This window comes from Gasterosteus aculeatus, chromosome 7, assembly GCF_964276395.1.
Source record: "Gasterosteus aculeatus chromosome 7, fGasAcu3.hap1.1, whole genome shotgun sequence".
Classification (NCBI taxonomy): domain Eukaryota; kingdom Metazoa; phylum Chordata; class Actinopteri; order Perciformes; family Gasterosteidae; genus Gasterosteus; species Gasterosteus aculeatus.
In genome coordinates this window covers 31,342,777-31,369,055 of record NC_135694.1, presented here as the reverse complement: position 1 = coordinate 31,369,055, position 26,279 = coordinate 31,342,777, and the positions used below count along the sequence as shown (strand labels likewise).

Sequence of the window (26,279 nt, the reverse complement as noted above, 5' to 3'; positions counted from 1 at the left end):
GTTTTAGAAGTATGGGATTGGTATGTGTGGCGTGTACGAGCCGGTTTGCTTCACACATTCAACCAGTTTGTCATTGCAGCGGAGTTTAGCTGAAATGCTCTGATAGAACGCTGCCAACTGAGATGTATACTTATGGAGATGTGGATGACTTCATGAGTTTGTTGATGTCTACCTATATTCTTAGATTACTCTCAGGAGAATGTTTTTCTGCAAACAATGGCCTTCAAAATCAAAGTACCCCTGCCGTACAAAATAAAAGTATCACATGTTTTCTCTTTAAATGATCCAAAGGGAAAGTCCCGTTGTTGTTTCGTTGAAGGAACCAGTGAGCCTTTCTTCCAGGGTTGGACCACTAGATCAAACCTGGAACGCAGCTCTCGACCTGCCTTCTCTTCACACGTGGATGAGCACCAGCGTCCAGACGGAGGGAAATGTTCCTCGCTAAGAAAAGAAAAGAGCCGCCGGCGTGAAGGAGCCACTTTGTCTTTATTATTCAATCGCTTTGTTTCACACAGACTCTGTAGTTCAGAGGGAGTCAGTCGGCTGATTTGAATAAACACCATTGTCTCATTAGAAGAAGGTCCACAGGACAAAGATACCTTCGCCTGGTGGGGGCTTTATTTGACATAAAAAATAATAATAACAAAGGCATGTTTAGTGTGAAATAATTTCCATCTTTTGACATATGTTACATTTCTTTAAATTTACAAAAAGTGCAAAGAGATCAGGTTTATATCTGGTAAATATAAGCCAATATAAGTGGCAGCATGTGGGTGGGGGGGGGGGGTCCGGCTACATGAAGAACTTTAAATAGTGGGGAGATCTCCCCACTATTTATGGCACACACCTTTTGGTCCCTTCAAAGACGCAGACTTCAGGGTTCTTCTTTTAAACAGGTTTGTGTGTTGATGTATGATGTGCACGGCTGTGTAGCTCCCCCCTCCCAGTCATTCATGTGGTTATTGGTTCAAGGTCATACATCATGGTAATGCCAGACCCGACTGTACAGGGGTCAGAGGTCAAAATTCACAGGAAGTATTCCGGGGTGCGGCGAGTGACGTGGGGCTCCCCTCGGCGAGGCGCTGGGTCAAACTGCAGACTGGTTAGAAGAAGAAACGTGTCAATCAATCAGTTATTTTAAATCATCTGAAGCCGGCCCCGTTTCCATGATACTCACAATGAGTATTTGAGGGTGTCGTCGAGCTCCATGATGGCCGCCTGGTTGCCACAGCGATAGCAGTAGTTGGGAGCACTAAATATGGTCACCACGTTCCTCTCATGGCACCAGTTGTAACCCTGTGGGTGGGGGGGGGGGGGGGGTAGATTACAAATAGTAGGATTTAAATATCTTGGCGGGGGAACAGTGTGATTTTTTATTTTTAGGAAATAAGTCATTCTTGTGTCCCCCCCCCCCCTCCCGGTGAAACCCCGGAGACCCACCTCCATGACCAGCTGGTGGGCGCGGGACACCAGCGTGAGGCGGTTGGCGTGGTTGAAGGTCTCCGAGATGTCCTGACCAAACGTGTAGCCGGCTCCTCGGGGGGAGATGCCCCAGCCGCCGCGGTCGTCAGGGTCGGACCACAGCAGGTCGCACATGGGACCCTGAGGAGGAGGCAAACAACAGCCAGCATGAAGACAGAGACACACAGGATCCTTATTGGCTTCCTAGTGATCACCCCCCCCCCCTACCCCCTAAAGTGAGTGTAACATCCAAACAAAGTGTCGCCTCTACCTCGTGGGGCACTTCCTGCAGGCGGTCCAGCGCTCTGATGTGATCCAGAGTATCTATGGATGGCGACAGGCCTCCGTGAAGGCAGAAGATCTGGAAGCATCAGGAGGGAAAGGTCAGCAGGTCATTTAAAGTGACACCTCTGTGGGGACCAATCCCTGCGTCCGCTCACCTGAGAGTCCACCAGGGCGGTGAGGGGCAGATAGTCAAACAGGTCCGTGAAGTACTTCCACACGTTGGCGTTGCCGTATTTGCGTAGGCACTCGTCGTAGAAACCGTAGACCTGCGTGATCTGTCTGCTCTCGTGGTTCCCTCGCAGGATGGTGATGCGCTCCTGGTAGCGAACCTGAAACGCCAGCGACGTCACAACCGGGATCGTTTCCTAATTTAAATTCAAAAAGCGGCAGGACTTGGAAATGACTACTCACCTTAAGCGATACTAGTAAAGTGACGGTCTCCACAGAGTAGTACCCTCTGTCGACATAGTCTCCCATGAACAAGTAGTTTGTGTCTGGAGACTTCCCTCCGATCCTGAAGAGCTCCATGAGGTCGTGGAACTGGCCGTGCACGTCGCCGCACACAGTCACCGGACATCTCACCTCCTGGACGTTTGACTCCTTGGTGAGGATCTCCTTCGCCTGCAGAACAAACGCACGTGGTAATGACGGATCGCAAAGAAACGCTTAGAACAGAAGACGCTTGGTTGATGACTTAAATGATGCAGCTGCCGCTGCGTACTGATGACGTCACAGACAGGCAGACTGAATCCAGTCACGTTTAACGTGTCTAAAGTGCTAAAAAAACAAACAAACAAACACACATCCATACCATTGTTGTGCTTAAATCCAATGTGCAGTTTCCAAGTATTGATACAATCAATTATGTACCATTTCAATCAATTTGTAATCGATATATGTCGTCCGGAATGCCGATTTGCGGAGCACAGAGCGATTCAGTTGGATCGCAGGAATATAAATCGATTAATCGATTCAGTGAATGAATAGTTACACCTCTAGATGGAAGCCAATATCAAAGACCACTTTGGATGTCAATAAAGTCTCGTTTGGTCACAAAGCTGTTGAAGACTCACAATGAGTCATTAGAAAGAGGACACGGCCTCTTTAAAACAGTAGAGAAAACTTCTAACACGATTGAGTTCTTTGTTAATATGAGACCTTCTGCTCACGGTACCTGGAGGGTGGATGCAGAGATGTGTGTGAGAGACCAGTGTGCAGCTGGGGAGGGAGAGGTTGCTAAGCACCTAAGGCCAAAGTACAGACCACACAACCCCACCCGGCGTTAACAAGGTCATTCCAGGGCGGAGCAGTGAAGTCAGCACTTTAATGGGATTGTTAAAGAGGATGCCAAAGGTTCTCCTGGACGACTGTAACCACAGACGGTGACCTCACCCCCCCTTTGTTGCCCCCAGTTCAGAGTCTATGATCGTGTGGTAGATCGGGACTCGGTTTGCTGCTTTGGCGGTTTGCAGTTCAATTTGAGAACCTTCAGCCGTCTCAGCGTGTTTGGTTTAACACCTCAGCGTTAAATACTTTCATCTGTGTTCCATCGGTTCTGTTTTTATGTTCTCACCAGAATGCTGTTTACTGTATCAACAATACAGGTTTAGTTCACCACGTCGGGCGCCTTCACAGGACAACAAGCCCCGCTCCCTTCTCTCGGAGTACAACAGAGACCTCGGTCTACAGACGAAGACGGAATTTCTGCATCAAACTGGCTTTACAATGGAGGGCTTCTGGCCCCACGTGTAGCCGGTTACATGCTAATGACACGTTGAGATGATGTCCTGGTGATCCGAGCGGAGGGCCGTGAAGGACACGCTGTCTGCCCTCAACTCAAACCAGATTAGACCTGATTACATTGGCAAACTGATGACATCATCCCTGTAAAAGACAAACACATCTAGAAAGGGGGGTGGAGGGGGGGGGGGACCCTGTGCTTGAAAAATGGCGCATTGATAAACAATGAGAACTAAGAACGCTGATGAGCACTCCGGGCTCCGGTCCAATAGACTCAGGCACTGATCTGGATCACACCGCATCCCCCCCCAGTACCTCCCCAAACAGACGCTCTGAGTCAGTAAACACTTCCTGAGTCACACACTCGACGGACTGACTGCTGATGTGATGCAACCAGGGAGGGGGTCGGCGTGGGTGGGTTCTACTGAATGGAACAGACGCCACAGGAGGTAGAGAATAGATTATATAACCTCTGGGACGTTTCCTTCTTCCACTCAAGCTGCATCTGGGTGAGGAGCAACGGGAGACACCACCTGAGACTTCACTTCACGAGGCCATCACATCCTCCTGCTACACTGGACACGTCAAAGCACATCCGCGTGACAAAACCAAATGAGACGTTTCCCTCCCAAAGGCCCAACAGTCGCCTTCGCGTCATCATTCCAGCTTCCAACATGGACGCACACGTCATACCGGCAGTTAAATCTGTTGCAAGCAGCAACCACCTGGTGACAGGGTCAAAGGTCAGAGCCGTGTTAACACGCGCACGGCCAGTTGGGAGCTTCAGAAGCGGCAGTTCACGCCCCACTCACGTGACGTCACGTCGCCTTGTTAACAAGTCAGTCTTAACTACTTATTAGCGAGAGAAGAAGCTGGATAAAAAGGTCAGAGGTGAATCGAGTACGATGCTACAGCTAGCTAGCTAGCTAGCGAGGAGAGGCTGTGATGATGCTATAATGAGTCGAACTAAACGCGCGGCGCGGAGAAACGTCAGACGCCATTTTAAGAAGTCGGTTAACCGTTAACCGTTAGCGGTGGAGACGTTGACAGTCGGTTGGTGTCGTTGTTCGTTTCCCTCGAATCTCACCTTTTCACAAAGCGTTTTCACTTGTCCCTCCGACAGCTGCTTGCACTCGTTGAGCTGCTCGATCCACTGGTCAACTTCTTTCGTGAACAGCTTCTCCTCCATTGTTTTGGGGTGTTTTTTTCCCGCTAATTTAGCGTCGGTCAGGAGACGACTCTCCCGGGGCTGGTGGTGTTTCTTCCGGACTGAATCGGACTCTCTCGTCGGAAGACGCGTGCTCGTCTGGCGGCCGCGTCGCTGTGTTTTGACAGAGAGAAGGAGGGAGGGGGGGGGCAGAGCCTCCGATGACGATCCACCCTTGAAACCACCACGTTTCCGGGCGTGACATTCAAAATAAAAGCACGAGGATGAGGAGCAGGGACAAAAACAAACGTGATCTGCGGTGTAACGGTACATAATCAAGTGTCGTACAGGTTAAACGGCTGTTGTTTTTGGTTAGATATTTACACTATAGTGCCTGTATGTGTATATATATCGGGCATTTTTCTTTATATTCTTTACTTTTGACATGCTGCTGTAGCAAAATAATGTCTGTCTGTGATACAGATTTGGACCAATTATGTAACTACATCCTGTACATTTCACTCCGGTTTTCAGAGCTCAAGAGCAGGAAAGGTGTGGACGTATGAAAACAAGGACAAAGAAAGATGACACAAACTAGTTATGAAATAATCAATACATTTCATGTTCAATGTCACTACTATAACTTTTTACCCCACTCGATTGTATGAATAACCTTTGCTGATTCATAATTTAAAATCCAAATGCAATATGATACTCTGAGACCTTTCCCAGACTATTGTCGCTTGACAAATGAAAAACATGAATGCATGTCTGCCATGTGGAAGACCAAGATGGTTTTACCTTCCGATTTACATTGTCCTTACAATATATGCATGTATCCTCTTTTTAACTTAATAAATACAGATCGTCAAAAAATTGAGTGCAATATACAGAAATATATCAAGTCATTAACTATGTTCCAAAAGTTGTGAAATGACAGATTTCATGATCACTCTGAAGCTCCGTGTCTTCAGCTGCAACAAGGAGAAAGCGCCACCACGTGGACGTTTAGGGAGACACCTAATCTAACTTTAATTACATTGTATAATAAATCATTATGCTCAGAACAATTATTCACACAGGATTAAAAGTAAGCTGAAATGGTCACGGAAGAATAATGATACTGAGTGCTGAATCAGTCACAATTCAAGACATAATAACCTCCCTAAAAAAAGTCAAATAATATTACATCATCTGAAAGGCATCCACAGAGATGGTGTGTTGGTGTCGAAAAATAAATAAACAGGAAATATGTTTTATTTACCAAATAAAACAGGTCAACGCCCCCCCCTCCGGACCCCCCCTCTCCTCCTGCGGGCTCGCCAGGTTGGTTCAGAGACGTCCAGCCGCTATCGGTGCCCCCGCGTCTGTCAGGCCCCGCTGTTGTCTACGGAGGATTCTTTCACCTCTGGATCCGCGTTATAAAACATTTACGGTGCGTTGCTTATTCGATCTAAACCTGTCGGATGTGACTCGCGGTCAAATCGGCGTTTTTATTTTGTTTACATCTTTGTCGGAGGGGCTCGAATGCTAAAGCGGCCTAGCAGACTCCGCGAGGCGCGGCGAGCTACGGCTCTATAGCATAGTGCACGGTAATGCTAGCTGCCCGGTTAGCTTCAGATTAAACTACATTAAAGGGTTGTTTCGATGGGAAAGGTGGGGCACAGCAATGGAGCCACGGCGTGACATGCAGGCATCGCGTACTATGGATCAACGAGCCTCTCTTTTAGTAATTGTTAATCCAACCGCGATCTCAACATTAGCTGTTTGGTTAGCTTTCCCGTCGTTTCATGTTAACGGGTGGCTAGCAGCTAGCTAATTGTCGCTAGCTTTTGCTAGAGGTTGCGCTCCGACACAGGACGTCGTTGGGGTGACATCGCCACGGCCGCCCGGGTAACGATAACACGTTATTTGCGTTTGTAACCGGCGCGTCGCTCCGCGTGTCACCGACTAACGTTAGCTTAATTAACGGCGCCTCACTAGCATCACGGGAATACAGCGTTAGCTTAGCTAGCCGCAGAGACAGTATTAGCACAGCGTTGAATTAGTGTAAGCAGTTTATTTTCGTGTGTTTTTAATCTAATGTTTCCACTCCACAGAGAATGCCCACGATAAAGTTACAGAGCTCCGATGGAGAAATCTTCGAGGTGGATGTTGAGATCGCTAAACAGTCTGTCACCATCAAGACCATGTTAGAAGGTACAACTAATAATACATATATATTATATACGTGTGTGTTATATCTCTAATCACAAACATCACTTAATGGTTGACTGTGTGGTCTTCCTTTCCTTGTCACAGCATAAGGAGTTGTATTTTCATTAGATTGATGCCAATTTAATTCCATATTCTGACATATTTCATGCCGATGTGTGATTCTGACAGATTTGGGAATGGACGATGAAGGCGACGATGACCCCGTCCCCCTCCCTAATGTAAACGCTGCCATCCTGAAGAAGGTACATCAATAAAACACAAGGCCACTCGCCTGTGATTGTCAGTGTTTATTAAAAGAAACCATGTAATTAATTTACTAAATGATCAACATTCACAGCTGACATGTTTTAATCTAAACACCATTATCAGGGCAGAGAATGTGGCAAAGCTCTTAACATTATATATACAGCATAATATAAAGTTTGTCACAATGTGTCTGGTTTGTGTTTGCTTTCTGTTGAGATGTGCACAGTTCATTCATCTCACACATTTGCTTCCCTTTGGGGGAATGTGTTTTGCCACTCGGCTCCTTCGGATGATGTGAATGCTGGTTTCTTTTTGCCTCTGAGGTCACTTGTACTTTAGAACGCTAGTTATTCAAAACAAGATGTTTTCAGTCATAACTCTTGAGATGAGGCGCTGCTTGGTGTCCTACACGGCCTAATGGCTTCTCTAACGCACAAGCATGTTTTATTGACATGGTAACTGTTTCCCTCAGGTCATTCAGTGGTGCACTCATCACAAAGACGACCCCCCTCCCCCTGAAGACGACGAGAACAAGGAGAAGAGGACGGATGACATTCCCGTGTGGGACCAGGAGTTCCTCAAAGTGGACCAAGGCACCTTGTTTGAGCTCATTCTGGTGAGTAGTTTGGATTTGGCCTGAAGGCGCCCAGCTGGTGACGGTAACCAGAGCCGGGCCTGAGTCACGGTGGAACCGCCGCAAGCTTCCAAGGAGGGAAACACAAGTCGACGAGTCCTGTCCCACGAGTGGATTCCCCCCCCCTGCCCTCCCTCCCTCTGCCCGGCTGTGTTTACATGCACAGGGCTAGTTGATGCTGAGGAGGTTCGAGGTGCTCTCCCCGACAGGTCAGCCACAGGGGGGGGGGTCTCTCCTCCTGAGTGAGCCCATGGCCGCATAATAGTGTTTAAATAAATATCTCTTTGACCAGCATGCTTCTGCAGCGTTGTCAAGTCCTGTCTCCTAGTGATACAAACATCTGTATTCTGGCTCCTTATGAAGCTCGTAAGGCTCCGACGCCACGACTCACTCGTTGCATCCGGATCCTCCTGGAAACTTTCTCCACTGCATTGTTGTTTTTTTGTGTTTCAGGCAGCCAACTATTTGGACATCAAAGGTCTGTTAGATGTCACCTGCAAGACGGTGGCCAACATGATTAAAGGCAAAACTCCGGAGGAGATCCGGAAGACTTTCAACATCAAAAACGATTTCACAGAGGAGGAGGAAGCCCAGGTACTTATTCCAGGGAAGGAACATATGTGTAAGATAACTAAATTGTTCTTCTCCACTGACCTGCTCTCGTCCTCAGGTACGCAAAGAGAACCAGTGGTGTGAAGAGAAGTAGAGGGGGGGTCCCCCAACACTACCACGCTGAATAGGAATCGTCCCTGCTAACTGGTTGCACTGGTGTTGTTCATACTTGTCAATATTTACATTTAGTATATTTAGAGACACACACACGGCTTCCTCTTATTTCTCTCCACCCATAGCATGAGCATCTAAACTGTCCTGCGTCTCGTCATTATTTAAACCAAGAGGCCCTTTTGTTTCCACTCACGTAAAACAAGTAGTCCCGTTCCACAGCCTATTATTAAATGCTATATTTGTCTTTTTTTACTGGACATGTTTGTTTTCTTGTAGGTTCCAATTGATGAAATAAAATTTTTGACAATGGAAATAAAAGGGTGCATATTTTATTTTTGCTCTGAATGCATCTGGGGGGGTTGAAGGAAAGATGTGTTTCCTCTGGACTCTGCGCGCTCCGGTTCATCATTTCTGATTCACGTTGTTCTTGAATTGGAAAGTTTGTCAGATGAAGCTGAATTTTTGGGATGACCCAACACTTTGTTGAAGGATTAAATAAACGTATAAAAGCCAGTCGTGTGTAGCTTTATTTTTATGTTCAGCTTAGCGTCGATCTAAATAATGTCACACAGCAGAGGTGGAAAAGATAATAAAAACACTTTAATACATCGAACAAACACCGGTAATACATGAGAGGCGCGACACATCCCCACGAGGTTCTGCTCGGAGGCCCGGCGAGCTGCAGAGGTGGAACATGCACGGACTGAACACTAAGGGCCGCTTTAGGAAACAGTAGCAACTATAAAAGCCCCTTTTTTTCCTTTTTTTTTAATACATAAAAACGAAAGTTTAATTCTAATATGGAATTCAAACATTTATAAAACTTTACAACACGATGCAATATAATAGTACCCATTTGGTCTCAGATTAGTTTACAGAGAAAAAAAAAAGAACACATAAGGGCCCCCCTCCCCCACCTGAACACCTGACCTTCAAAAGGCCTCACAGAAACAAGTCAAATGTAACAGGTGATCTAGTGAGCGTCTGGAAGTGCCAAAAGAAGTGAGTGGGAATGGTTACTGCGTAAAAAAGGGAAAAGGAATAAAAATCTAACTGCTAATAAAAGTGTCCTTTAATCAAAGCTGCTGCTTGGTGGTCTCTGGGTGACCCCAAACATCTGCAGTGTAGAAGTCACGAGCGTGTGCTGTCAGTTTAGGTTTGTGATTGTCATGAAGGTCAAAGATTACAAATAAAAACAGATTCTCCAGAAGCAAAAAGTCACGGCGTCGTTGCAGTTAAGCGGCAGCAGACGGCGCCAAAGGACCACAGGTTGGTATTTCAGAAAGACGTCATCTGGGACCCTTCAATCATCGATGAGGAGCGGGGGGGGGGCGTCTGTCCCCCCCCTCCACCTGCTACAACATTTAAGGTCATGACCAGGAGGTCACACATGTACAGCCTGGTGGGCTTACGGGTATTCAGAGATCTATATTTAGATACGAAGGCCTGATCTCAAGGAGGGTTTGAGGACGGTGGAGGATCTTCTGCGCGGGGAGGGGGGGGGGGGGCGTGATGAAAACCGAGAGTGAGAGAAGACGTTCTTTGTGGAGGCTGAGGTCAAAGGTCACATCACGGAGCCTCCATTAGCACTGTGAGAGAAAGTCCCGAGGCGTCGGCGGCCGACAGCGCCGTCGAGGTGGAGCCGTGCGTCAGCCCGCCGCTCGCTCCCGGACGCGTGTGCGTGCGTTTGGTGGCAGGCTGATGGGGGGGCGGCGGGCGCGTGTGCGACGAGCGCACGCGTGTCAGCGGGGGGGACGAGGGGAGGTGCGTGGACGGGGAGGGGGGGGAGCAGCCCGGGGAGACGGGCGGCAGGTGCTGGTAGAGGCGGTGGCGGGTCGGGGAGGGCGGAGAGTCTATAGCACTTAAATCTGAAGAAGTTGGGCTGGGACAGCCTCCTCCTTGAAGGTAGCGAATGCACTTCTTTTTCCTCCTAGGGACAGTCAGAGAGAGTTATCTGTGAATAGAGTGTGGATGGTAAACGTCAGCGGGCGTTCATGGAGATGCGTCATTCACACAGTGCCGTCAGCGTCAGGTCACCATGACAACAGACAGGTTAGTTAGGTCTATGAACGGCGGCACAAGCACATTTTTCACATATGGACACAAAAGTTACTGAATTTCTTTATATGAAGAAGTTTCTATGGAACTAAAACTTCTATCCGGGGACAGCAGATGGAAATGAGCCTCTCTGGCTCACTTACAGTCCACCTGTTGACCCCCCCACTGCTCCGAAGCCCCGACTTTCCCATCTTGGCTTTTTGCAACCAGCCAAATGAATGTGGAAGAGTGACCTGTCAATTACATTAAGCCCCGCCCTAAAGCCTCCCCTGCTTTATGGTCTGTTGGACCATCATTCACTAAATGAACATCATGCTTACTGAAGAAGACTTGGAACTAGAGACTGAGACTCGTGTTTACAACGTTTACTGAGGGAATAAATCCAGAGAGAAGTAGAGTCATTTTCTCATAGACGTCTATGGGAGCAGAGGATTCGCCCCCTGCTGGTCACTAGAGGGAATGCAGGTTGATCTCATTGGCCCCCTGCTGGACATTAGAGGGAATGCAGGTTGATCTCATTGGCCCCCTGCTGGACATTAGAGGGAATGCAGGTTGATCTCATTGGCCCCCTGCTGGACATTAGAGGGAATGCAGGTTGATCTCATTGGCCCCCTGCTGGACATTAGAGGGAATGCAGGTTGATCTCATTGGCCCCCTGCTGGACATTAGAGGGAATGCAGGTTGATCTCATTGGCCCCCTGCTGGACATTAGAGGGAATGGAGCTTTAACTAATGCAGCTTTGACTTTGACCCTTCAGATCATGACCAGGTCATCAACAGTTCTTGGCAACCAACAATGGCCCTTCCTGGAGTTTGGGGTTGACCTGGAGGTTGCCAGGCAACAGCTGTTGATTCCCTTTTTTTTTAAATGACTTTTATTGCATATTTTTTTACTTTGGACTGCCCCCCTGTTTCCACTCTCCGACTTAAGGTAAAAGTCATGTATCATTTGAGAAGAGGGAATACTACTTGTGGGCTGTTAAATCCCAAACCAGCAAACCAGCAAACAGGATCCCATGATCATCACCAGAATATGATCTGAGTTACTGGTTCTAACCGCAAAGGAAAGGTGCTGAGCCATATTTAGAGAGAGAAGGTGTGGGGGGGGGGGCAATAGAAAGTGATCTCTAAATGTCAGAGTTCACCATCAAACGGCGCCTGTTACCACATTGCATGAATGGAGAAAGTTGAAAGCAGACGGGCATGAGAACGCCGTTACAAAGCAAGGCGCGTCTGCCTGTGTGTGTTGTTGTGTGTCTGTGTCTGTGTGTGTGTGGTGATACAGATCTGCTAACCACTTTCACCCCACTCTGTTCTCTCGAACCCAACACACACACACACACACACTTGGATTTCCATGACGTGGCGGCGCGGTCGCTACGGTTCTGCAGCTACAAGGGGCGGAGCTTCTGATTGGTGTTGAGTGTTTATCGCTGTGGGGGGAGGAGAGGTCGATGAGGTCGACAACCCTGTGGATGAACATCTCTTAATAATTCCAAACCCCTGTTTTTACTTGGGGGGGGACGGGGGGGGGGGGGGGGGGGCTCTGTGCTTTAGAGGCTACTGAGTCAGAATGAACCCACACATGTGCTTCCACCGAGGAGGCCTCTGCTCTCTGCTCGGCTCCAACGGGGGGGAACTTCCTCGACCAATGAGAGGAGCGACTGGTTATGTACTTCCCGTACATATAAACTTCATTTTTATTTTAGACAAACTCTGGCCTCGTTTGAAGACAAAGCCATGAATTAGTTAGTTAGTCATTAGCTGTCGAAGCGGAGAACTGCCAGAGTGTGTGACGCATCACGGAGAGCCTGAGCGACCTCCGACCTTTAACAGCCAGACCTCGGTGTTTTCCTCCAGCATGGCGTGGAGCAGCCGGTTAGTGACAAACAGCATGCAGAGGCGCAGGCGGAGCTCCTCGGTTGAGTTCATCGCCGGTGGGCGACTTTTAGTTCATCTTGCCGCTGCTCTTCCAAAGGACGCACTGTTGCACTCGGACAGAGTACTATGAACTTTGCCCCTCGTGCTGCACAAAGCATTGTGGGTCAGAATAGCCAGAGAAACCGGCATTTTCCATATTTTCCGTATTTCTGATCTATCTGCTACACTAAATAGTTTAGCAGCATAAACTCACACAACAACTCCGCTTAAAAAACAAAGTTGTGATGGCGAATGTTAGATGGGGAGTTCGGGGGTAGAAGGTCCGTTGGTTGGACGGTAGCAGTGCTGTGCTCTGGAGAGGGTGGGGGTGTGAGGGTGGAGGCGGTGGTGGTTGCTTGGTACACACCTGCAGGGACCGCACCAGTCCGTTTGTTGGTTGAGGCCGAAGCGAGCCCGACATTTCTTAGGAGAGCCCGGGTCTGAGCGCGATGCACAGCATGCACATGGCGAGAGGGAGCAGGAGGAGGTAAGGAGGAGGAGGAGGAGGTAAGGAGGAGGAGGAAGAGGGTTATGGGAGGGAGAAGAGATGAAGACACACGGAGAGGAGAGAAATAAAGAGACACAAGAGCAGCTCGTTCAGAGAAAGCCATCAAGTCAAACTGTTAGTAGCCGGTTGCAGCACAGCGACACATAGTTACCCCCCACAGAGAGGGCAGCAGCGCCACTCGGTTAGTACAGGACTCCACAGCGCGGGTTTAGTTCGATCAGGCGTTGGGATGGAATCGCTCATCAGCTGCTACGTTCCAGGCTCGGACGCTAACATGCTAACGTGTTAGCATGTTAGCGGTACAGTGAAGGATTCATGGGTTCTAACTGGTTAATTAAGTATCGGATTACTTAACAGATTGAGAGACCTGCAGGGAGTAGCAGGGTTATAATCTAGCCCTCCTATTACTTTTGGGGTCAATTTGACACCATTCAAAGTTTAACGTCTCTAAATAGATAATTAACATCACTTTTTTGCTTCAAATTTGATGACTTTTCCTAATTTAACAGGGACAACCGGGTAAACATAAAATTAAAATCATGATGTGTTTTCAAAGTCCTGTACACATGTTGTACACGTCGGTGTTCTTTGGGGTCGAAGGTCAGACTGCTGCCTGTGACTGAACGCTTGCACAGCAGCCTCCCGAAGCATTTATCTTCTTGTTCTGCTCTCTCTCAACTGAAAATGACATCTGAGGATGATTTTTTCAACATAGTCACAGCTCTTTGACCATGAAAGTGACGTGGAGGAGAACGTGCATGTCCGAGGGCAGGCGTGTGTGGGGACAGTTGGACGCGACCGACCTGCACGCTACGTTGGGTTGCTCATTTTGGCAAGAATGTAAAAGTCAGAAGCCTCGATGATATTATAGAAATGATTGCTTTTGAACGGTACGTCAATCATCATCAATTTCATTCTGATCTGCATATTTCTCCAAAGTCACTTCACAGGTATTCCCGTATGTTTACGTTTTTTTAAATTTTTTTATTTAGGTAGTCAACAAACTAGCACAACGTACCTAATACGTAAACCCGGGGAACGTTTTTATTATGATCATTTTCTGGGTGTTGCTGGGGTCAAATCGACCCCAATGACGTTGGGGTAGAAGTAAATTTGAAGGTAACAGGAGGACTGGACACGTGAATTATGAAGACTTCCAGCTGCATTGATCGCTGTCAATCATGGAGGACGGGAGAAGTGTGACATGTTGAGGTTTACCTGTGCTGGAGTCCTGCAGCTTCTCCCTTTTCCTCCTCTTCTTTTTTCCCTGCGGGAGCAAAGACAAAACAAAATCCCGCCAATTAAATGAGACATGGCTTCAAATTCTCCTTCAGCAGAGTGGAGTGAAGCTGATGAATCCAGTTCTCCTGGTTGGTACTCGCATTATTTTACATTTTTGCTCTCATTTTTCCACAGTTGAAATGAAATATATATATATTTTAATTTTGTTTTGAATCCATGCTGGTGAGACCTTCTCGTAGATGATCCGTCCATCTGGAGGATGAGCAGGATTTGGACACATTTCTTTTACCAAAATACGAGAGAATTAAGTCTTGATAACGAGGGCATAAACAAGAGGGACAAGAATGTCTGGATTCATCTGTGCTTCACCAGCGAGCTTCAGAGGACGTTGGACCCTCTGTGAGAGTCTTTGTGAGGAGATACAAAGTCCCACTAATCGATTCTTTTCATCAGCAGAAATCGGCACCACATAAAGTATCCCTTGTGTGACATGTAAATCCATTTAAAATAGAGTGCAAAGTTAAAAGCAGCAACCAGGTCAGGCAACCGTATTTAATCTACAAAAGCAAGGAGAGAAAGCAAGAAAGAAGAAATCCAAACAAGAAAAATATGTTTCATCCTGAATTCAATTCATGCAAAAAACGGGAGATTTTCAGATGAACTCAGATCCAAGTCGTCCTCGAGTGACGGTTGAGGTAAACATCAGGCCGCTGCAGCAGATCCTGGGACGGCTCGTATTTCGGTGAGATGGAGGATGTGGGTTCAGAGATCTAACCCCCCCCCCGGGCTGTTAGCGTTGGCTATGCGGTCGCTGCAGCTCCTCCAGCGAGCGCAGCGCTCTGAAGCCTGTGGGCGTGCGTCTGTGTGCGCTCGCGCCACGGCGAGCTTCGCTCAGGAGGAAACCCTCCACGTGTGGAACATCACTTCCTGCGCTTTTTTTAAAACCTCAGGGGGAGGGGGGGGGGGGGGGGGGGCACGGGGGCGATGTGGAGGGAGGGGTGTTTCAGGAAATGCAACAAATCTTCAAAGAAGGCGCCGCCTTGGTGACTAAACGACCTGCCGGTCTTGAACGGGCATTCCCGCTCAAATCTATGCAGCGGGCAGAGCGGCGGCCATTTTCTGCAGCGGCGCGCTGACCTCCGTACGAACGCGCGGTGCAGATCTGCAGAGATGACCACACTCTACCAAGGTGTAAGAAGGCCCATTGTTGGACCCTAATCGAGCTGGTGGTTACCGGAAGCGCTCGGCGTGGTGGCTCCTCCATCTCAGTCCGCACCCCTCCTGAGGAGAAGCTAACCTAGCTACCTAGCTGACTAGCTAACTAGCCACACGTCAACACACTACGTCCCCAGCTATCCGCGTCGTTGCCATAACAACCAACATTCTATTTGGTGCGAGTTGAACAGCAGGGTCCCGGTGCAGAGGACGCTCACATTGTGTTCACGACATGGTGCCCAGGGCAAGGGCTTTTATTTTGAAAAATTCGTCGGCTGGGCCGAATGAGAACTGAGGTGAGTCTGTGCGCGTGAGGGCGACGTGCCGCCGCCGTTCTGAACCGCAGCCCAAGCCAAGTGGCGCCGTGACCCGCGTGCCAGTAGAGCAGAGGAGACCCGAGGACCTTTACTCCACCTGATTGTGACACACTGACCTCGTTGCTTTCTTTACAGGATGTAGGTGAGCCTACAGGTAAAAGGTCGCTGCTCAGTGGTTTCTGTGTGAGCGTGACGCGTGCTGAGCTCTACTTGGAACAAGCATGAAGGTGCTTATTTTAAGGAAGGGATGCCCAGAGAAGAATGAACTAAGGCGGCGAGGCCAGCCATGCGGCCACGCGCTCTGTTAGTGGAGCAAAACGGGTTGATTTATACCTCTGTGCGACTCGCTTTAGCTGACTAGTAGTCATAACCATGGCAACGTGCAAGACTTGGTGAAGGGTCCTCCGATCACATCTGCTTACGCAGCTTACGTGCTGTCGGGTGTTTGTTCAGTTTTTTTTTTTAAAGAAGGAGCATGCAAACTTTGCACAGGAATACCCACAACCCCTTTCATGCAGCTCTTCACATATTTCCCACCACAGAGGCATAAATCCACCGTAAGACGTGTCCCTACCCAATCAGCTTTACTCTTTTCCCCTGCGACCCCGCTAAGGCCCGCCTCCTGCAAGAGTTCAACAGCAAACTGACAGATCAGAGGCACACAGCAGCCCAGATACAGCACATCCCCAACACATTACACTACACAACACATGCACCACACAGGTTCGACCTCCTCTGGTAAATCATTTCATGCTACGTTGTTATGGTGTATGACTTTTGACTGACAGGCCTGGGAGCCAATAATCATGCAGGTTGTAGAGCCAGTAAAGGCAGTCTATATTAAATATGATCAAACCCAGTTCAAAACGTTCCGGTTCATTGCATTGATCCTGATCTGTTTTTATTCATTTATTTTTCTTTTTGTTTTAATTACAGGAAATCAAACCAGATAAAGAAGTCAAGTGGCTCAAATGTTTTCTATTCCTTAAATATTCCTAAAAAGAATTCTCTGCATCCGGGAAGTCTTTAACGTCAAACTCAGCAATAGTTCAGGTGTGTCTCTGAATCCTGCATGATGGATGTACTCATCAAACCATAAACACCTCACCTTCTTACTCTTATTTTGAAGGAGTGTGTAAGTGTAATATTAACAAATAAGGAATGTAGAATCCAGGAGAAAACACCATATGGCGCAAAACAGTTTTTCAAAATGACTTTCTGGTATAATCAGAAGATAAATAAAAAATAGCACGTGTTTTTAATGAGTAATAATAAAAAGTGTCATCATGGTTGTATCCATAGCAACAACATGACTTCTCCACCCCGGAGACGTTTCCCACTACGGAAAAAGGAGCAGGAGTCATGCCTCCTCGTCCTAAAACTCTACACCCCACTGGTCGGCTTTTCCAAACCAATTTAGGAAATATGTTGGAGGAGGAGGAGGAGGAGGAGGAGGAGGAGGAGGAGGAATGAGGAGGCGCAGGAAGAGGAGCCCTTACGTAGTTGTCCCGGGCGGACCAGGTGGGGTAGAGCTGCATGTGGAGCTGTCTCTCTTTGCGGGCCAGCTCGTAGTACTTGGCCTGCTCCTCTCGGGTCAGAGCGTGCCACTGCAGACACACACAGACACACACAAACGCACACAGACACACACGTCAGTATGAGCACATAGTTTACACTTATCCTATTTGACAACAACAACAGATATAATGAATAAAGAAATCATTTAGTGATTATTTAAATAAGTGCATGTAAAATAAACAGGATTAGTGTGTGTGTGTGTGTATGTGTGTGCATCCCTCACCCTTCGTCCCAGAATCTGGTTGATGGCGGCGCTCTCCTTTAATGTGCACTCGGCGATGACCTTTGCCCTCATCTCCTTCATGTAGAGCATGAAGGCGTTCAGGGGTTTCTTGATCACCGGCTTCTTGGGCTCCTTCTCCCGCTTGGACTCCACATGCGGCTTCCTGATGGGGGGGTATAGTAAATAATCAGAGGCAGTTTTTCTCTCTTTGTGATGTTGCTGAAGTTGAATATCTCACATGATACTTAACACACATTAACAGCTACAGTTTGAGAGTTTAGGAAAGACAGATTGACGTAGTTTAGAGATTGAGAGCACCGTCATGGATGTAGTTTATGGGTAAATAGGAAGCTGCAGGCAGGAGACAAGACAGTTAGCTTTGACAGACCCAGGCTAGTAGTTTCCCCCCTTTTCCAGTCTTTGTGCTAAGCTAAGCTAAGCTAACCATCTCTTGACTTGTGGCATCCAATGAGTGTTATTGATCTTCTCTTCTAACTCCAGATACTTACATGTACATGCCCCTGTCGTACTGGTCATGCTCCTGTTTGCCTGTGGGGGGCACTATGGCCGGGTGGGGGATCCCTGTAGGATGCATGGCCGACGGGCCGAGCATCAGAGAGTGAGGGAACCTGATGGAGGTGCAAGAAGAACGGGTGGGGGGGACGAGAGACAAACAAACAGAGATTCAGAGGAAGTTCTTTGAGGTCGGGGGTCGGAGGGGGGGGGGGAGCGGACGCTGAGCTTTAAAGCGAGAGCAACACTTTGTGGAGAGCCGCGAGGTGTCACCACCAGGGGGGGTCGCAGCACCACGGAGCTGACGGGTCAGTATATTTATATTATATATAATATATAAATTTGTTCCTGGCAGCTTGAAATATTATGTTTGTTTGTTTGTAACCTGCATGGCGTAAAGGTCAAAGGTGAGATATCGAAGACGCACATCCTGTGATTCAACTATCGGACTTCTAGATTGTGCGGCGGTGACCTTTGGCCTGGTGTGCAGGAGAGGCCGGCTGGCAAAGCGCTGGGGTTCTGATTGCAAGCGCCGACTAACGAGCGAAACGCACACAGACGGGGAGGAAGACCCTGAGGCTCTCTGCGGCTCGCCGGCCCTCCTCACCGCTCCTGAAAACGTCCTCGAAGAACAAAAGAATCCACAGGGTCTCACACACAGATTGCCAGAGCGAGGACAAAGCGGTCCTGATGCGACTCTCGTGTGTGTGTGTGTGTGTGCAGCAGCGGCGTGTTGTGGTGCTGAACGGCCTGATGGAAGCTGACAGAAGCTGCACACGGCAAACGGAAAGAAGCCAAAAACACATCGCGACTCTGTTGCTGCTTCGCCCGCTCTCGGGCCTTCGGTGGGGAGGGGGGAGGCTCGTCCCCCGACCGGCAGGCGGAGGGGCGGGGCTACGATACCTGGAGTAGGAGGCGGCGCCGGTGAGGTTAGACGAGTAGGGCTGCCTGAATCCGCAGGGCGACAGGCCCGGATAGACAGGCTGGCTCTGCCTGCACAGCAGGGGGAGGGGGAGGGTTGGTGACTTTCAGCTTCACAGGTCTAAAGTCTGGTGACCCCCCCCAGAAGAAGGAGCTGGAATAACAACTCCTTCCTATTTTTGCTGATTCATATCTCTCATCAGTTGCAATCGACTTGAATGAGATCTTAAGTGTTATTGAATGTGTGTTTTAATATCTGAGCGACGGTTTCTTTCTCTTCGTGTAGTGAAATGTTGTGGTTTGGCTCCTATTTGCATCTCTAGAAGAATCTATGCTGAGAGCTCTTGTGATGCACAGGGACCCCCCCACGCCCCCCGAGGCATCCCGATCACTGTTGACAGCTGCATGTCAATACTCGGCTCACACACACACACACACACACACCGCGGGAGGTCGAGGGTGGGGATGGCATGTAAGCAGCAGCCTTTGATATGTAGAAAACTACACTTCTACCTCCTGAGACCCCCGTCCCCCCCACCACACACACTCCCCCCGACTCAACGCATGCACACTCACACACGGCAATCCACATCTCAGTTAAATCACCGTTGCAATCGTCGCCCCCCCCCCGCCGTCCTTCAGCTCCAGGAGGAGGCAGCGCCTCACGTACGCTTAAAGCCCAGCAGAGGCCTCCATCTGGGGGGGGGGGGGGGGCAGGAGATCTGTGCTGAGCTAAGGCTCCATGCTGATGTTCCATGTCTTAATCCCCTTGTATCATCTACAGGTCAATGCTCCGACGCAGAGACGCGCTGTCAGGAGGCATGAAGTAAGGAATAAGTGAATCGGACTCTCTTGGGGGGCTGAACGCTGAGGAGGCTTCACGACATCTTCAGCTTCCCACCGTGTTTAATAATGCAACATGTTTGTGAGACTCGTGGTCACAACACAGCCGCTTCCTCTCGAGGGGGGGGGGGGGGGGGAGACGAGGCTAATAGTGAAAACAACAGAAAGACAACACTTTGAATCCACTGCTTCCCCTGCGTGTCACCATGGCGATCTCTCATCGCGCTTTAAACAACGTCCAGCTGCTTTTTATGCTGCAGTTAAAACCCCAGTTGGTGACACACAACTAATTTGCGTTGAAACATTCCTTTTAGTTTTGACTAATCGACCGAGCTGATCAAAGGAGGTGGTTTCCGTGGCAACGCGGGTTTGGGTCAGCCCCCCTGACACCAGGTGAGACAGTGATGAATGTAACCCTGACCCAGGTCAGTCTGCGTGTGTGTGCGTGTGTGTGTGTGTGTGTGTGTGCGCGCAACACTGAGGACACGACGATGATGACGATGATGATGACGTGGTTGTTTACGGAGGTGAAGATTAGCAGCTTGTATAAATTAAAACACCCGAAAACCTAAAATCATTTTGTGACTTATTACAAAAATAACGTTTTCTCCCCATCGACTGATCGATAACTCGACTAACACATTAATGTGTTTTAGTTCAACAACAAACAAAGTCCTCACAAGTACACGAAAGGGCTGCGTGTGCACAGGTGTGTGTGTGTGTGTATGTGTGTGTGTGTGAGACTCACCAGCCCATGGAAGGAGTGATCTGGCCGACCCCGCCTGGAGGGAGGGAGTAGTACCCTGAGAGGTCTTGGGACTGGTGCCTGTGAACGCCTGGAGGACACACACACACACACACACACACACACACACACACACACATTAACATTGTTTGTCTCTTGCATTTTGTCACTAAAGACGTCATAAGTACAGACACACTAAATAAATGCTGCTGTGTCCCTGTTGTTTTGTCTAATGAGCACGCACACACACACACACACACACACACACACACACACACAGTCATTAGGTTGCCCCCTCACACCCCCGGCCCCAGGTCTGATGGGCTATTAGCACTATTAGTAGTCTGGGAACCTGGTATTAAAACACAAATATAGTCTTAACGCAGGTCACTCACTTCTGTTCCCATCCTGTCGCAGTGTGTCTCTGTGTGTTACTGTGACATGACACTGTGTGTGTGTGTGTGTCTGTGTGTGTGTGTGTGTGAGGGAGCGGGGGGGGGCACAGGGGAGAACCAGACACACTAGGAGTAGGAGAGGTTTTAAGGGGCGTCCGGTGCTGGGACACACTACCACTTCAGTCCACAGGGGGCGCCAGAAGCAAACCAAAGCATCGCAACATCTGTACATCAAATACATCTATACATTCAAGAACTCCGTCATTCAGGGAAATGACTGGGAATGTGAGATGAATATGAGACATGTTGGCACAACTAACAATACGAGTTGCATTAAATCGTTTGTTTCCATTGTTTCCACCGATACAAACTGTGGATCAACCTGTAACTGATCAGCAGCGCACGCCGCCTCGTACTTCTGTCTCTACTCTTAGCAGAGACACGTTTTCCCAGCAGACAGCTCGTCTCGCGTATTAAAATGTGCGTCTCTGTCTCTCTTCTGTCTTCGTGCCCTTCAAAGGAAGTCATTTGTCAGCAGGCAGCAGCTAGCACTTAGCGCGGCTAACCTGTGTTTGCAGCAGCGGAATGCTGCAGATGACTGTAATTTGGCCTCGGCTCCGGGGACCCCGAGCCGTCATAAATCTGGACGACAGGAATGTGACTGAGTCAGTCGACCCGTCTACACCCCCCTCCTCCCCCCGTGTCCCACCACGCCCTTCCTCCCTCCTCCTCGCCGTCCCTCTTTGCCGGACTTCTCCTGCTCTCCCTCCATCATTAACCTCCACTCCCTCCTCCCGCATGTATTCTCCTCTTCATCGTTCCTGACAACACATCCGGAAAAATCCATTCCTAAATTCCTAAATGTTATTGATCGTGCACGCACGTAATTTATTTACTAAGAAATCTGACCATATTTTTTTTATCATAATGAGAAAACACCTACGTTAAATCAGATCTATTGATCAAGCAGGGGTGACGTGGGGTGGGGGTAGAGAGGGTGCGCTGGGACCTGCAAGGTTGGTGGTTCAAGTCCCGGCTGGCCCATGTCCCAGTGTCCCTGAGCAAGACACCTGACCCCTAGTTGCTCCCCAGGCAAAAACATGTAAAATGCCGTGGGTTAAAAATGTAATGTAAGTCGCTTTGGATAAAAGCGTCGTCTTAATGCAGCAGGTTTAATTAAAATCCTCATTCAAGGCCCCTTTTACTGATGAATGTGACATCAGAACAACTAGGGACTAGAATAAAGTTATAACATTTTTTTAATTTGTATGTATATTCCAGGTCATGTAGTTGTGTGATTTATTGATCCATGGATCAAAGTACCAATAAGCTGATTTGGATTCATTGTTTGACTCTTCTTTCCTTCTTCTGATTTGTTCTTGGGAACCTTTAAAGTGGAGGATCAGCTTTCCTCTGGAAAGCCCCTTTAAAAGTCTCACGGCCCCTCAGGAAGCCCCCCCCCCCAAACACCAGGTTGTGACTGTCGATCGGCGTCTTCATCATTATGAAGCCACGTTACATTTGTTGTACAGAGCTTCAGTCATCTGGAGCGTGAACAGCGGCTACTTTTCCTTTTGTTCTTCTCTCATAACCAGAAGACCAGAAATGACTTCAGATGTTTTTTAAGCAACTGTAACAGTAAAATAGTGACGTGTTTAAGTGTGTGTATATAAAGTATGGATGTCTTTAAGTGTTGATTACGATTTTGTTTCCTTGATTATTTCATTAATTTGTCTCTTTGGGTTTATAGACAGTTTTTCACTAGAATTGTTTCTAACGTTCAAATATGTTCTGCAGTTTGGGTCAACGTGTCTCTTCTGATGCTTGGAAACCATTAAATTAATCTGCCACTGATTCCTCCGTATCTCAACCACTTTATAAAGTGAGAGAAGACATTCCTAAGGTGGATAAATCGGACATCAGACATTTACTTTCACTATTAAAAAGGGTGAAATGTGCAGGTTTATTATTATAGCACAGTCATCTTCAGTTAAATGAGGAACTCCTCTGAGGGTCAAACCTCATCGGTGTGGTAACGTCGATCCCTCCTCGGATTCTCTTTCAACCCTCACATGTGAAGCCACAGCGGCTTAATTAAAGGCCTGAAGAGTCGCACCAGGAAACTGGCAGATCAGAGAAATTATAAGAGATAAAATGATCACAAGAGATGTACTTAGAGGTGAACCCTGAGGAGATGTAGCGCTGAAATCTGTTAAGACAATGAAACCGCATCACTTCAGAATAGAGAAGAGAAGAAGATCCTTTATTGATCCTCCTGGGGAAGTGATTCTCTGCATTTACCCCCCCCCACACATACAGTGGGAGCAGTGTGCTGCCGTGAGCAGGTAGGGGTTAGGTGTCTTGCTCAGGGACATGGAGCAGCCGGGGTTCGAACCGCCAACCCTGCAGTTCTTGGCGCACCGTCTCTACTCCACGAAACACCGTCGCCCCAAAATAAACTTTACCTTACACTCACATTCTTAAGTAACCGAGTGGATCAGAGGAGCCAATGAGATCAACCTGCATCCTCTGTGGTGACCAGCAGGGGGCGACTCCTCTGCTCCCATAGACGTCTATGAGGAAATGACTCTACTTCTCTGTAGTGACCAGCAGGGGGCGACTCCTCTGCTCCCATAGACGTCTATGAGGAAATGACTCTACTTCTCTGTAGTGACCAGCAGGGGGCGACTCCTCTGCTCCCATAGACGTCTATGAGGAAATGACTCTACTTCTCTGTAGTGACCAGCAGGGGGCGACTCCTCTGCTCCCATAGACGTCTATGAGGAAATGACTCTACTTCTCTCTGGATTTATTCCCTCAGTAAACATTGTAAACATGAGTTTATGGTCTCAGTCTTCTTCACCTGTGGAAATAGTAAGAAAACCAGTCTTTTGTTTCCCAGAGTTTAAACTAAGAAAAAGAGGTATTTATTTAAGATAATTGGTCGGAAAATCTGCCCTTCAGAGGAAGTTTCTAAAGTGAGACCGAATTATTGGAAAACATCCAACAACATTGGAAAACATCCTCCTGCTTGTTCTTTCATGCTTTTTTTTCAGTTCTGTTTCCCTTTTCATTGCACCTCAGCTGTAATACGCAAACTACCCTGAGCTCAGGTGAGCCCGGGAAATGACATCACGGATGAGGTAACCCCTTCCTGTGAGGAGCCGACGAATGACACGAGTGAGGTAAGAGAGTGTGTGTGTGTGTGTGTGTCTCTGGACTGACTGGAAACACCATCGGAATTCAGGTGAGATGGTGTGAGAGAGGTTATGCACGGCAGTGTGTGTGTGTGTGTGTGTGTTAGAAGCAGGTGGCTCAGTCTGTCATTAAAGACTGAGTCACACACACACACACACACACACAGTCCGGACCACACATGGGGAGTTGTTGGATAAAGGGGCTTTCCACAAGTGGAAGGCCTGAGGTCACGCTCCAATATCTAATCAGATCCAAGAAAAAGACTTTGCCCTCCTTTCCTTTCTCCTCATGTTTTCTGACTTTTCTCTAAAACAAAAGCAAAAGGAACTCGTTGTCATGGTGAACTTTGTGTTGTATGACCTCTGATGTTCTGAGGAACTCGAGGCGGTGGTGGTGGACCAGAGAGCTTCTCCTCACCATATCAGGGAAGTATTAAACATGTTGTTTCATGACTCTATTTCATAGTTCAAACTGGATCTTTTTAACTAATTTCAAACTGCACATTTGTTTTTTGACTTTGTAGTCTCTAAGCAGCACATGCGTCAGGTTCCAGCTCCCTCTGGAGCCGACTTTGATGTGAGAAACCAGCGGAGCTCCTCTTTAAATACATGTGCGTTGGTCCTCGGGGGAGCGTGAAAGGAAGGCCTCAGACTTCAGCTGGTCGAGGCCGCCCTCACATCCTCTGGGGACCCCGAACGCACACAGCAAACTCAACCGCAACGCGCTCAGCAGCTCAGATCTCCGTGGAGACGGGCGGACCAATGGGCACACCCGTAGCCTCCTAAGTCCCGCCCCCTCGGAAAAGGGTCCAGCAGTGTTTAGATGTCAGGGTGTGTTTTGTTTGGGGACTTTTAACTGGAACCTTGTGTGTGTGTGTGTGCTACAGCGATGGCTTGTGCGATTGTCACTCTAATTGTTTCCATCTTGTGTGTGTGTGTGTGTGTGTGTGTGTGTGTGTGTGTGTGTGTGCGGCTGGCGGTCCCTTCAGAGGAGGAGGCCACTTCAGAGCAGCCGTGGAACCGCCACAGGCTGACGGAGCCGGTGCCGCCACTTCACACACTGTGTGCGTGTCTGAGTGTGTGTGTGTGTGTAAAAGTAGGAATATATTACATTTGTTAAGTTTTTTCCTTTGTGTGTGTTTGTTGTCTCTGTGTGTGTGAGTCTTTCCGGTAAAGTAGTTGTGTTTGTGTGTGCGTGTAAGCGGTGGATTGGGCAGCACCGAGCGGTCGGAGCCCTCAGCGGCTGTCTGGAGCGTGTGCGTGTGCGTGTGCGCTCACCTGTCTTCTGGCTCATGTCTGTGGGCAGGTGAGGAGGACTCGGGCTGAAGTGCTCGTTGCTGTAGGGCAGGAGGGACGTCAGCGGGTGAATCCCGTGAGACTGCTGCACCACCGACACTTTGTTGGACTGTGGAGACGAGAAGAGCGGCTGAAGCGAAATGTTCGTCCTCAGGCTTCAACGTGCTCCGGATCAACGTGTGTTTGACCTCGTGATTCACCTGACAATAGCGTTGTAATAGTTCACCAAGACAAACACAAGCCTTTATTTCATAATCATTTCTAGAAGCCGCTGCAGGGCTTCAGGCTGGTTGAAACCATTTGTTTGGGATGATTGTTGCTATGACGACATAACAACTGAAACAATCCGTATCGGTGTGGATGATCCCTCAGTAACTCCTTGGATTAAAGAAACCCATCTGAACACACACACACACACACACACACAAGATGGACACGGTGAGAGAGAAAGACGGGCATCTCAGAGCTTGATTGCTCCCATTGGTTTTTAGTGGAAGAGGAGAAGCAGGAGGAGACGGGTGGATGTCAGGAGGAGGAGGGGAGCAGGTCAGCAGGGGGGGGGGGCACTTCATCGATAACCCTTTGATGATCCCGTGGAGCTTGTTTGCTTTCATCTTTCTGTTTACAAATGGCTCTCGATAACTTGTTGCTAATGCTCGCAGCGCGCCGCTGACACGCCGCGTGTCACAGCGCGTGCGTCTCTGAGCCGCATTAAGTCTTTGAAAAACATGATTTCAAAGTCTATGAATATTTCTGAGAAAACTTATTTTATTTTGTACATTAGAGATGGACGAGCGCGCGCGTGTGTGTGTGTGTGTGTGTGTGTGCGTGTGTGTGTGTAACATCAGCGCT

At 48.5% G+C, this 26,279-nt stretch overlaps 3 protein-coding genes across 19 annotated transcripts in view; 1 reads left to right on the top strand and 2 right to left on the bottom strand.

The window, feature by feature from the left end:
* Positions 1 to 467: 467 nt before the first annotated feature.
* ppp2cab (protein phosphatase 2 catalytic subunit alpha b) lies at positions 468 to 4,904 on the bottom strand. Its single transcript, XM_040180255.2, has 7 exons — positions 4,574 to 4,904; positions 2,158 to 2,367; positions 1,902 to 2,075; positions 1,733 to 1,822; positions 1,441 to 1,602; positions 1,178 to 1,296; positions 468 to 1,099 (listed from the first exon to the last, which is right to left on the bottom strand). Exons 1-7 carry the CDS (start codon positions 4,673 to 4,675, stop codon positions 1,027 to 1,029), a joined length of 930 nt encoding a protein of 309 aa, XP_040036189.1. The 5' UTR covers positions 4,676 to 4,904; the 3' UTR covers positions 468 to 1,026.
* skp1 (S-phase kinase-associated protein 1) lies at positions 4,217 to 8,774 on the top strand. Its single transcript, XM_040180256.2, has 7 exons — positions 4,217 to 4,370; positions 5,910 to 6,068; positions 6,733 to 6,832; positions 7,019 to 7,092; positions 7,569 to 7,712; positions 8,184 to 8,324; positions 8,401 to 8,774. Exons 3-7 carry the CDS (start codon positions 6,736 to 6,738, stop codon positions 8,434 to 8,436), a joined length of 492 nt encoding a protein of 163 aa, XP_040036190.1. The 5' UTR covers positions 4,217 to 4,370; positions 5,910 to 6,068; positions 6,733 to 6,735; the 3' UTR covers positions 8,437 to 8,774.
* Positions 8,775 to 9,038: 264 nt separating this feature from the next.
* Positions 9,039 to 26,279, bottom strand: part of tcf7 (transcription factor 7) — a 42,053-nt gene continuing 24,812 nt past the window's right edge. For 2 of the 17 annotated variants that reach the window (XM_040180254.2, XM_078107024.1), the window contains 10 exons: positions 25,410 to 25,536; positions 20,543 to 20,630; positions 18,934 to 19,023; positions 18,027 to 18,146; positions 17,518 to 17,680; positions 17,216 to 17,323; positions 16,291 to 16,338; positions 14,161 to 14,209; positions 12,802 to 12,874; positions 9,039 to 10,386 (listed from right to left, as the gene is read on the bottom strand). In XM_040180254.2, coding sequence (XP_040036188.2) covers positions 10,026 to 10,386; positions 12,802 to 12,874; positions 14,161 to 14,209; positions 16,291 to 16,338; positions 17,216 to 17,323; positions 17,518 to 17,680; positions 18,027 to 18,146; positions 18,934 to 19,023; positions 20,543 to 20,630; positions 25,410 to 25,536 — 1,227 coding nt within the window. In that variant the 3' untranslated portion in view covers positions 9,039 to 10,025. Of the gene's footprint in view, positions 10,411 to 12,801; positions 12,875 to 14,160; positions 14,210 to 16,290; positions 16,339 to 17,215; positions 17,324 to 17,517; positions 17,681 to 18,026; positions 18,147 to 18,933; positions 19,024 to 20,542; positions 20,631 to 25,409; positions 25,537 to 26,279 lie in introns of all 17 variants that reach the window. The other 15 variants (XM_078107025.1, XM_078107029.1, XM_078107026.1 and 12 more) reach the window with 15 other exon arrangements.

What these genes read in the sequence shown, in the direction of transcription:
- ppp2cab (XM_040180255.2), bottom strand. Translation starts at nt 4,675, where the DNA reads ATGGAGGAGAAGCTGTTCACGAAAGAAGTTGACCAGTGGATCGAGCAG. An exon ending in TGAAAACGCTTTGTGAAAAG is followed by an intron (nt 2,368 to 4,573) that starts GTGAGATTCGAG and finishes TTTGTTCTGCAG; the next exon opens with GCGAAGGAGATCCTCACCAA. An exon ending in CTTTACTAGTATCGCTTAAG is followed by an intron (nt 2,076 to 2,157) that starts GTGAGTAGTCAT and finishes CTGGCGTTTCAG; the next exon opens with GTTCGCTACCAGGAGCGCAT.
- skp1 (XM_040180256.2), top strand. Translation starts at nt 6,736, where the DNA reads ATGCCCACGATAAAGTTACAGAGCTCCGATGGAGAAATCTTCGAGGTG. An exon ending in ACGCTGCCATCCTGAAGAAG is followed by an intron (nt 7,093 to 7,568) that starts GTACATCAATAA and finishes TGTTTCCCTCAG; the next exon opens with GTCATTCAGTGGTGCACTCA. An exon ending in CCTTGTTTGAGCTCATTCTG is followed by an intron (nt 7,713 to 8,183) that starts GTGAGTAGTTTG and finishes TTTGTGTTTCAG; the next exon opens with GCAGCCAACTATTTGGACAT.